Consider the following 10,696-nt stretch of genomic DNA (forward strand, 5'->3'; position numbering starts at 1 on the left):
TCCCTGTGATAGATCGATAAAAATGTCGTTACTTAGCGGGCATCATCACAGCCCTACTACAGTAGCACAATGCAGGAAGAAGGTGGCGGACAGTCGTTCCATGATTAGGGCAGGGTTAGGGCTATGGAGTTACGCCCAGCCCTACATCGATAGATAGATACTAGTAGATGGATAGATGGATAAATAGATAGATACAAAACGCCATGATCTTACATGAGCCATTCGGAGACGCTACCCGCCTCCTTGGACTTGGCGGCGATCGACGGCGCGACGCTTGAGGTGGTCATATGCTGAGCGCTGAGCCGCAACGAGACACTCTCCGTGGCTGCATTCGCAACTGGATCCTGACACACAACCGCGCCACTCGGTCCCTACTACAGTGTAAACTGGGCTCGTACATACACCCAAGGGCATCACATTTTCCGGAGATTTTGGGATTTTCCGTTAATACTCGGCGTGGGCCATGTCTAAATACACATTCGGGTGCGCAATCGTAGCGACTTGCCGCTTTGTTTTGGCTTCAAAATGCATCGCACACGCTCGGCCATACTGGCCGCTTTTTGCCATCTCGGCGATCGCAGTCGCGGTTTCGAGCCCGACGGTTGGCCGGAGCTTGGCGACAAGAAACGAGGTTTCCCAGTGCTTGAACGGACACCCGTGGCACTGCCCGGCGCGCGGAGCCGGTCCGTTTTGGATCGATATGCAGTCGAAGGGCGCATAGTCCTTCCGACTGCCCACGAGGCCGTACCCGTGCTTGATGTTATACGCGTACTTCTTCTCAAACTCAGCGGGAGTCGTCGGCGGGCAAAAGAGGCTTTTCCAAAAGGCATAGTTGTCGGCGTACGTAAACCCCGCGCCTTTGAGGAAGAGCCGGAGCTGGTTACGACCGTCGTACTTGAGGTGACGCGTTTGCGTCAGCGTCGTATAGAGCGAGGCCATGCACAGCGGGAGCGGCGCCGCGTCCACGTCGGCCGTACACGCCAGGCGCCGGCGACCGCCACGTACGCCGACTGTCCGACTCTGGCACGCCTCGCGGATCGCGCCTTGTACACGTGCAATGAGGCTCGCAAACCGACCCAGGTCCAGAAACGAGAGCGTTCGTGTCGCGGTTGTGAGCTCGGTTTCGAGCGCCGTCGCCCGGTGCTGTGTCAAAAGCACCGCCATGTCGTGCGAGAGCGACGAGACGCGGCAGTAGCCGCCACGTAGCGTCGTATGCCTCTGCGCTACGAGCGGCGGTACCTCGTAAAATGGCACGAGCAGCGCGCCGTCGTCGTCGGTCGCATACGTAGTCGGCGCCAACGCCAAGAGGTACTGGACAAGCGCGCTCTTGGCGACGACCGTCGCGTTCGAGTCGAGGTACCAAAGCAAGCGTGCGCGGAAGAGCTTGGTCTCGGCGCGAAGCCACCACTCGTGGAAGAAGGTAGCGTCGCTAGTCGCTGCCACCATGAGGCGGAGGCCGTAGTACCCGACGGCGTCGGCGGCAGTCCGCTGCGCACCGTCGCTCGCATCGGTGGCTACAAGAACGCGCAGGCGAGCGAGCGCCGCGTCGGCGAGTGCGTCGAGGGCGACTGGCGCTGTCGGCGGCGTTGGGTACACCAGGTCCATGCTCACCCGTGGGCATAGTATCCGGAGTTCTTACGGATACGGGCCAGACACGTGGCAGCCCCACATTGCAGGATCACACCGTCGCATCTCGTGCTTGGCTCGGTGCTGCATCGCGCCACGCAGTCGACACGTCCCGTCGACGCCCGTCGCTGGGCTGGACCCTATTCCGTCGGCGGGCGTCTTGTCGCCGTTGCAGGGCCTGGCGCTGCGGAAGCGAGACGAGCGGTGTATGCCGCCAGGCGTCACTCGTCCGGCCAAAGCTGGTCTCGGGTCTAATGCGGGTAAAACGTTGGGCGGGAGCCACCGGCTTGTGTGCATCCCAGCACAATAGCAGTGCGTCCAGAACATCGTCGAGTTGCGCCAACAGCGTCTCGTCGGCGGCTGCTTGGAGCTGCAGCAAACCTTTCGCCACTGCCTGCGTGATATACTGGGATGGTCGCGGCGCCATTGTGCCCATGTTGGCCAGCGAATGTACGATACGTGCCACGAGTGGCAGCAACTCGGTGCGAAACGTGACGTCATCGTGCAAGATGAGGGCGTCCACGAGCGTGCTGAGCGTCACCGCGTCTTCGGTCGCCGTGAGGGCCACCCATATGTCGCTACGGTGCGACGCAAAGGCCGCCAGTGTCGTTGCTGCAGTAAACGCCTTGGCCCGCGCCGGCGACACGGTGAGCGCGACCGCGACACGAAAGAACGTTCGGACCCCGAGCCGAACGACGCCCGCCACGTACATTTCATGGAGCACCTTGCTCGCGATGAATCGAATGTCGACAGAGGGACTGGTGGCCAAGGCGCAAAGCGACGCTACCGTGCGCTCCAAGCACGCCATCACGAGCGGGTCCCGTGTCGAAATGCGATCGATGGCGCGTCGCGCGCGCCGGGCGACGACCGATGTCTCGACCAACTGGATGAGAATAGGGACACTTGCGATCGCTCCCAGACGAATCGTGCTCAGCCGGCGACCCGACGACTGTGCCCGTATGCTGCTGTCCGGTGCACTGGACCGTGTCAACAACAGCGCCCAGAGGCGAGATGCGACAAGGGGGCCGGTCGTCGCTTCGACAAGGCTGACCTTGTCCAAGTAATGTCGCCAGAGAAACCAAAGCGCTTGGCACGCATAGACGGGAGCATACGTCTTGGGCGTAGTTGGCCGGCGTACAATCGCGGTCAGAGCAAATAGCAGCGACCGTACCGTATCGATGTCGAGCGCGCGCCCTTGGAGCGTAACCGTGACGGCCGTGATCGCACGGACACGGTCCGACTCGTGCGAGAGTCCGTCAAACACACTGAGGTTGGGCACATGATAGCGCGCCGCGCGCTTGCCGTTCCAGCGCCAGATGCCGAGTGCATAGAGCGGATATAGGACGATGGCAACGACTGCAATGTGCCGGTTGATGCTACCCTCGGCTTGGGCGGACACGAGCAAGAGCAGTACGGTCGTGTAGCATGACGTAGCAAAGGAGAGCGCGCGAACGTTGTTGGGCACATAGCCCACGCCAAGGCACTACACACCAAAAGGTTCAAAACTTCGGAACTAAAATGGACATTTCATGTCCATAGTCGACGTCAAACGAGACGTACGGGCTGACAGACATAGTTGTACCGCAAAAGCGACCCGAACAACATCAAGTTGAGACTCCCAAAGAACAGCGCGACGACGTTGGCGTCGACGAGCAAGACACTTTTCTCCAATGTCAAAATCGTCAGTCCGCAGACTACACCAACGTGTCATAACGCAATACAAACGCTAGGACACGGTACGGGTACGGGTCATGACCATGAGCGTATCAAACGACGCCTGGAAGCGGAAGCGCACCGCGTACACGTCGGTGGTGAGCCGCTTCTTGTATACGAGGGCACCTGCCGGCATAGATGAACATGGCGTCGCATCAGACAAGATATGTACCGTAGTAGAGACTAGCAAAGACGAGGAGACCCACACCGAGCACGAGATAGTACCGGGACGGACTCGCACACGTCGTCAAATGGGACCCGAGCGCGATGGTGTCGATGCCGCCCGTGCAGCCGACCACGTTCATCGTTGTGTACATAAATGTCATGTAGCACAAGTCAAACACAAACGGCGCACACAGCTTCTCGAGCCGCCCATACTGCCGCCACGACGCGACCGCGCAGAGAATAAGGAGACCGATGACAGTGAGAAACGCCGTGAGCTGGAGAGTACCGTTGGTCTGGCCCAACCGGAAAAATGCACCCAATTGCTCGTTCGGCAATAACAACTGCAGTGGGCCGGCGCTAAACCCGAGTAGCTCCAGCCACATGGCACCGAGTTGCAGGCCTCGCCGCGCGTCGCAGAGTCCGAAATACACGCGCTGACGGCGCGCGACAACGACGCCGAGTGCTACAGGATGTCGTCATATTTGAAGTGCAAAGGGCAATGTGTACCTTGGGCTTGAATGTCGTGGAGGTCGTGGGCCGATCGATGGAAATCATGCAATAGGTCGTGCCGAACGTGGGCTGTGACGCTAAGACTCAGAAAGAGAGCCCAAAGAAGGCCGAGGCCGAGGTGGTGGTAGCTGTCGAGGCCGCAGCACGACCACGTGCCTGGCACCGGCGGCGTGCAACACTCTGAAGTCCAGTCAAGGGCAGGCACGGACCGGACGCAACTGCACGACATGCGAGGCCTTGAAAATCGTGTTGCGATACTGTCGCGATGGTTTAGCGCGATAGTATAATTAGACTAGTACTGGTATCTCTCCACGCAGGTTGGTTTCAACGATACTGGGAGCATGATACGTTAGAAATCTATAGGACGGTTTAAAACTGCGTGTTTTTAGTCGCTAACGTCCATGTCGGCGGTCGTCGATAGGCTTACGAGGCGCCGGCGCCGGCTTGTCCGAGGCCTACAACACGCTGTTATCTACCTTGTGTTATTTGACTCAACGCTTGCGTACCGAGGACGTAGCTCATGCGGCGAGCGCCGTCGACGCCATCGGCGTCACCGAGACCGCGCATGACGTTGCCAAACGTGTGCCAGTACTGCGCACTCTGCGGCTTGGCGTTGATCCTACACACGATTCTTTTTATCAAGCTTTCAAAAGGAAGCGTACCGCTCGTTGAGCACAAGTTGCGCGAGGTCATACTGCCCACCACGGGTTGCCCTACCCACAACACAATCGTATCGAGCTGCAACAACAAGGACTAGAACGCACGCATCGATGAGCAGCATATCGTAGAGCTCCTGCTCGACCTTGGACCCGCCAAGTACCTATAGCAACATGTCAAATAAAAAATAGGAAAAATAGGAAAAATAGGAAAAATAGAAAATATGAAAAATAGGAAAATAATCAATGGAGACGTACGTGGGCTTGCGTCCGAACGCGCAAGAGACCAGTAACCGCGTCGTTAAACCGATGCTACAACCGGCGTCACGCGACATTATTGGCATGTCACGGAGAGACAACCTCGTTGTAGGCCGTGACCGCTGCGAACGCAGCTTGCGCAGTGACCGAAAACCCTAACCCCACATGTCATTTCGAGTTGGTCAACGAGGGCTGTACCAGCATCCGGGTAGCTAAATGTGGTCACGCTGCGCTCGAGTGCGGCCGCTACAGTCGCCACGTCCCACGCGTCGTCACCAAGTCCTGTCTCAACGCGCAGTGTAAGCTATACTCCGCGCACATATCCTTTGGTACCGGACGTGGGCGCGGCGAGCTGCATGCGGATGTCGTCGGGCGCCGACGCATGCGACAACATTGTCTAATTGACACTTCGTATACTCATGGCACAAGACATATCGTACATGCGCATGGAGCATAGCAAGCGGCGTGAGCGGGACGTGGCTGTCGACAACGTGACGCCACTGCGTCATGAGCTCGATCGCAATCGAGTCGGCGGGAAAACCCGCAAGAACCAGGCGCCAGTAAATTTGCGTCGCATCGATCAACACGTTGGCCGACATGGTCTACACGATCCATGTCCACAGGTCGATCAGACAACTTGTCCATTCTACTACCTCGGACGTCAAAATATCGTGGCGAAGGAGCTTGAGCACGCGGTCGTAGCGACCGGTTTCAATGAGAAAGAGCGCGAAATGCGTCTGCACATGGGTCCGCAACACCGCGTACGTCTCCCATTGGTCCTAATAGCATATATATCAATGTATCAATATAGCACCAACGACAATAGTGTCGGCTTTGTCGATTTACCGCACTCTGTAGCAATAGACTCGCGCCGTCTTGGTGCTTGCCTTGGACTTCAAAGACATGCAAAAGAGCATGCACTACGTATCTACCATGAGCCGATACTCAGCGACGACGAAGAGGCGTACACGCAACCGCGTCTTCTTCGTGCATGGACATGGCGCGGTCGGCGAGGCTCTGCGCGGCGCCGTGGTCGCCGTTCTCTGAGAGCGCGTACGCTTGCATCGCTAGGAGGTGGCTGTATCCCGGCATCGTCGCCGACCACTGCGGCAGCACGCGGGAGACCACGTGAAGCATGTTGCTCTTGTCCCTAACGTTTCGCATTGGACAGCTTGTCTATATACAGCAATGTACCCGAGGATCGCGTAGAGCTCGGTGGCGCACTTGAGCGCGAGGAGATCGGTCACATCATGGCGCAATATGGTCTCGTAGACAGCAACCGCGTTGCGGCACTGGCCTTGGACGAGGTAGTCGAGGGCGTGGACGTGCCACTTTTCCAGCGTGCTCGTCTCGACTGCATGACGATGAGGAATAGGACAAGAAGCGGAAGCGTACCGCGGGCGGCAATGGCCTTGGCCGTCGCGACGCGCGAGGACGCGTGGACGCTGTCGGCGTGCGTATGCGGCGAGAGGTATTGGCTCGCACCAATCAGGACGTGGCCCATGAGAAAGTCTGTGTCCTTCTCGACGATCGCGGCCAGCGAGTGCTGCGGGTGCATGGTCTGCGCAACGTACCCGAGCAGCGCGAGGTGGTACTCACTCGAGCCAAAGGTCGTTGGCGCAGCAGCCGGCGAGCCCTCGTCGTCGCCAAAGAGACGGCCAAAGAACGAGAGATGGCGGCGGCCCACGACGGGCTTGCGCAGTGCACGGGCAACCAGCATCATGCGAGATGGACTGGCGGATACCACCGAGACGATTTCAGCCAATGGCCTTGCGCCAAGCTGTATTATTTCCACCAATGAGAACGCTTGCAGAGACCATCGAAATCTTCCGGCATCGCAGACAGCGCTCACGACGCTCACGACGTGTCTGCAAGAGAGGACACCAAACAGAATACTCTAGCACAAGCAATATGACAGAAAACATGGCCGGAACTTGGTGCTCCTGACGGCGCCACCGGCGCTGCCCCATCCGTCCTTTCTAGCCACCCACGTCCTGCACGCACGCCAAACACGGAGTTGCGTCACTTTCTACGAGTCTAGTTGTTTTTGCTCTATAGCCAATAGAACCCTACTCACCGAGTAGTACAGTCGAGTAGCTCGTGTCGTTGCAAGGCGTGTACGTCGGAACGTCAGCTTGCATCGAAGTTGGCGCACCGAAGAAGTGCCTTCAACAAGATCCATCGAGGCTCAACGAACTGAGCTCGTGGTGTCGCCGACGCCACCCTAGTGGCACGCATCTATTTTGCCGGTACCCACCTCTCAACATACTGTATGAGTACCTTCTCTATCCTACCGCGTCTATTAGAAAATAGACAACTTGTGTATTTTCATAGGGCTATATCTGCATTAAAATAGTTATATTAGCTACGACCGAGTCTATACACGACACTACGTTTACGTTCTTCATCTTCACCATCGCGGTCCTTGTCGACTTACGTCAGCTGGATGTTGGACCACGCATGCAGTGACGGATCCACGAGCTGCGTGTTGATGCCCGTGAAGTCATCGAGCATTTGGTCCCACGACGCGTTTGGCGGGTACTGCTGGATCGGCTCCATCGGGTCGTAGTGCGACGACGGCGGCGGGCCTTGGCCGGGGGTCGGTGGCCGGAACGATGCGTTCGTTGGTGTGTTCATGAGCACTGCGTCGAGCGCCGACGGGCCGTTGTGGTCGTCAAAGATGCTGTCGGGCAGCCGCGGGCCGCCCGCGCGCATCGACAAGGGCGTCAACGTCGGTGTCCGACGCTTGTAGTCGTACCCATTTGGGAGCCCGTACGTGGGCTGCAAGGGCGGCATGGCCTCGCGGTGATGGTACCGCCCGCCGTCGTGCTTGTCGAGCTGTTGGCGGAAGCTAGCTTGCGGCACCTTGGTGTACATGGTGTTCATAAACATGTTGCTGCTGCTCGTACTCGTCAAGTCCAGGTCGGGCTTGCCGTACTCGACGTTGTGCTGGCTGTGCTTCATGCCGCTGTCCATGAACGGCGTGTCCCACGGACTCTGCGACGGCGGCGGTTGATGCTGGTGCTCGACGTCCGGGCGGCGAGCGACCTTCTTGGCCGGTGGCGCCCCGTTGCTGCGGTGGCCATTGTTGTTACCGGCGTTGTTGGCGTTGCTGTTGGTAGGGTTGAGGTTGTGGGTAGGGTTGGGGTTGGTGCTCGTGGACGGCGCGTCGACGGTGCTTGGCTCGGGGGCATTCGGGTTGGACCACGAGAGGAGCTGGTCAAACATGCCTTCGCGGAGCTTCTGCATGGCCTGTTTCTTCTTCTTGGGCTCGGTCGTGTCGAGGCCGTCGACTTGCTGGCCGACCGACATGGCAAACTTGAGAAAGTTGGAGACCCAAAACTGAATGACGGCGAGGCGGAGGTCGTGGAGCTCAAGGAAGCCGTCTTGACGTGCATTGTCCTTGCGCTGCAGCATGACGACCTCTTGGCGGAACGCCGACTCGGCAGCGGAGAACTCAATCTGACGCGCTTGGTGCGACTCGGTGTCAAAGCAAATGCGGAACCCGTTGTTGGACGTCTTTGGCACGCGGTACGTGCGCTTCCCGAGCGCGTTCTTTTGAAACTTTTTGGAGAGTCGCATCGGCGAGCAGTTGAGGAGCTTGGCGAGCACGAGCCGCACGGGCGTGCCATTCGCGAGCGGGAACGTGCCATGGTCAAACTCGTCGACGATCATGTTGACAAACTTCTCTTCCTGCTTGGTCCACTTGCCGCTGCGCTGGGTCGGCTTGGACGACATGTCGACGGGCACGACCGCGATCTTGGCCACGTCGCCTTGGCAGTACGGACACGTGAGCATTGGCCAAATGCCCACGCAGCGCGAGTGGAACGTGTGGCCGCATTCGGGCACGGTCAGAATCGGGTCCGGGTACTTGCACACGTCGCACGTGCGCTGGCTTTGCGGGCCGCCAGACAATGGCGCCGACGTGGGCGCGGCGACGACGGGCTCGGCCGTGTACGGCGGCGACGCGGGCGCCTTGCGCTTGAGCGCGTACTGGTTGTTGGCGTTGCTGTTGGCGTTGTTATTGCTGCTGCTGCTCGCCATCGCGTTGTGGTACGACGACGCTTGTTGTTGCTGCATCTGCATGTGGAAGGACGAGGCGCCGCCGTGGCTGTACATGGGCTCGAGGCTCATGCCATGGTGGTCATAGTGATAGGGCTCGTGGGCCGGGTCGTGGGACATCGCTCCTCACTTCTTCGTGTCGACGAAGGGAAACACCAACTGGCCGAAGAACCGGGAGCGCAGTAGCCAGCTGGCATGGCCATGATCTAAGAACCACCTGGCCGAGGTTGCATTACTGCTGCGCGGCCCTGCCCCACATGGCAGTAGCTTGGAGGCTGGCGCCAAGGCGGGTCAATTTTATTCCTATAGCACTTGCTATTTGTATGTGTATTTGATGCTGGCAATACCTAAGATCGAAGAGCGCATGGTGCGCCGCCACGTCTTAATCTTGGACTTTGTATACATTCTTCGAACTTCGAGAAGCCATCCGCCTCGGGGATTACGCTTGCTGGACAGCGTGGGACTTATCGACAGGCGCCTCGAAGTTGTCGTCGTCCTTCGAGTTGCATTAAATTAAGTCAATTCACTGGAAGAGAGTATGTAATAAAATGCGTTTGCTAAAAAAGAGCCAAAGAAGAGCCAAATTTTGGTCAAAATGGGTGGAGCCATAATATTAGATTCGATTACGCGTGATCCAACCTGGGCGGCGACAACGGCTCGCAGCGCGACCTTGTCTCTGTGCGGAGCTCGTATATTAAAGCGAATTGTTTGCTATGTCTTTGGCCTTTTGTCCGGAAGGCTCCGTTTCGTAGGTTTGCTTGCAGGACAGTTCGTCACGCAGCCGATCCAAAGTTGGCATCGACACCACGTGCAACTGCCTTTCTCTTCGGGGGGCATAGAAATCGCAAGTCGTATCGCACCAACTTCGACCAGCTGGGCGCTGGCCTCATCCACTTCAACGATTCAAATATTGAACCCAGTGACAGCTGCGCCCGTAGTGACTTGTGCCGCCTCGCTACCAGCGACGTCTGATCGCGACGAAGTCTTTGCGGCGGCCCAAGTTACGACTGGCTGGTATTCGCAGGCGGAAAATCCTCCAACGGCAACTGCGCCAATGGTGGTTGCTTCCGCAGCTTCGCGCGTACAACACAGAGAGATAGAGAACATCCCATAAAAGAGTCATCAAGTACCTGGCACGACTGGGCATGGTATGTGCGGTTGGACTACGGTGCCGCCGATGGAAGAGGCACTGTGGACGCTTTCGCTCGGACTAATAGAGGGGTAGTAGCCGCTTGCTGCGCTTGCGAGTCAATGAAAGGAGACATGCTTGAACTCAAGTTTCCAAGGGGCGCCGCCCATCACGACCTTCAAGGAAGCAAGCGCTGTCGTCGAGACAAGCCGACGCAAGTATGCGATGTAGACGCTGAAAAAGTGAAGTCCAAATGGGTGGCGGGTCGACTTGGATCAAAATGCACCCAATGATCATGCGTTCATGAAGCAGAGAACGCATCAATCTCCGCCGGCTTCATGAAGCGACGATCACATCACACACCATGGTGGGAGTAGGCGCTTCAAGGATCGAAGCCGCGCGTGTTGGAATCCCCAAGTCCTCCAATGGCCGGACCCGGGACGGGTCGAGTTGAAGCCGGAGCAAATCGGGGCGGCAGCGATGTTCGCACCTTGCGACTTGGCGAGCTCGGATATCGACTATGGAGCAAGCTGGTGGAGGAGGCATCCAGAGCGCTGGCGTGACGAAGCGAATGGCG

General features: G+C 58.1%; 4 protein-coding genes across 4 annotated transcripts; all 4 read right to left on the reverse strand.

Annotated features, from left to right (window-relative positions):
* Window positions 1-377: 377 nt before the first annotated feature.
* SDRG_03977 (hypothetical protein) lies at window positions 378-1,635 on the reverse strand. The gene has a single exon (XM_008609627.1). It carries the CDS (start codon window positions 1,603-1,605, stop codon window positions 445-447), a length of 1,161 nt encoding a protein of 386 aa, XP_008607849.1. The 5' UTR covers window positions 1,606-1,635; the 3' UTR covers window positions 378-444.
* Window positions 1,636-1,678: 43 nt separating this feature from the next.
* SDRG_03978 (hypothetical protein) lies at window positions 1,679-4,243 on the reverse strand (the record flags this gene model as incomplete). Its single annotated transcript, XM_008609628.1, has 5 exons — window positions 1,679-3,109; window positions 3,187-3,320; window positions 3,373-3,465; window positions 3,512-3,967; window positions 4,012-4,243. The coding sequence occupies 5 exons, from the start codon at window positions 4,241-4,243 to the stop codon at window positions 1,679-1,681; spliced, it is 2,346 nt and encodes a 781-aa protein (XP_008607850.1).
* Window positions 4,244-6,648, reverse strand: SDRG_03979 (hypothetical protein; the record flags this gene model as incomplete). Its single annotated transcript, XM_008609629.1, has 14 exons — window positions 4,244-4,469; window positions 4,521-4,633; window positions 4,677-4,727; window positions 4,779-4,834; window positions 4,929-4,982; window positions 5,031-5,083; window positions 5,127-5,210; window positions 5,262-5,325; window positions 5,369-5,530; window positions 5,582-5,707; window positions 5,775-5,848; window positions 5,897-6,032; window positions 6,113-6,282; window positions 6,324-6,648. The coding sequence occupies 14 exons, from the start codon at window positions 6,646-6,648 to the stop codon at window positions 4,438-4,440; spliced, it is 1,500 nt and encodes a 499-aa protein (XP_008607851.1). The 3' UTR covers window positions 4,244-4,437.
* Window positions 6,649-7,246: 598 nt separating this feature from the next.
* Window positions 7,247-9,139, reverse strand: SDRG_03980 (hypothetical protein). Its single transcript, XM_008609630.1, has one exon. It carries the CDS (start codon window positions 9,108-9,110, stop codon window positions 7,362-7,364), a length of 1,749 nt encoding a protein of 582 aa, XP_008607852.1. The 5' UTR covers window positions 9,111-9,139; the 3' UTR covers window positions 7,247-7,361.
* Between the last annotated feature and the right edge of the window lie 1,557 nt (window positions 9,140-10,696).

This window comes from Saprolegnia diclina (genome assembly GCF_000281045.1).
Source record: "Saprolegnia diclina VS20 unplaced genomic scaffold supercont1.9, whole genome shotgun sequence".
Lineage (NCBI taxonomy): Eukaryota > Oomycota > Saprolegniomycetes > Saprolegniales > Saprolegniaceae > Saprolegnia > Saprolegnia diclina.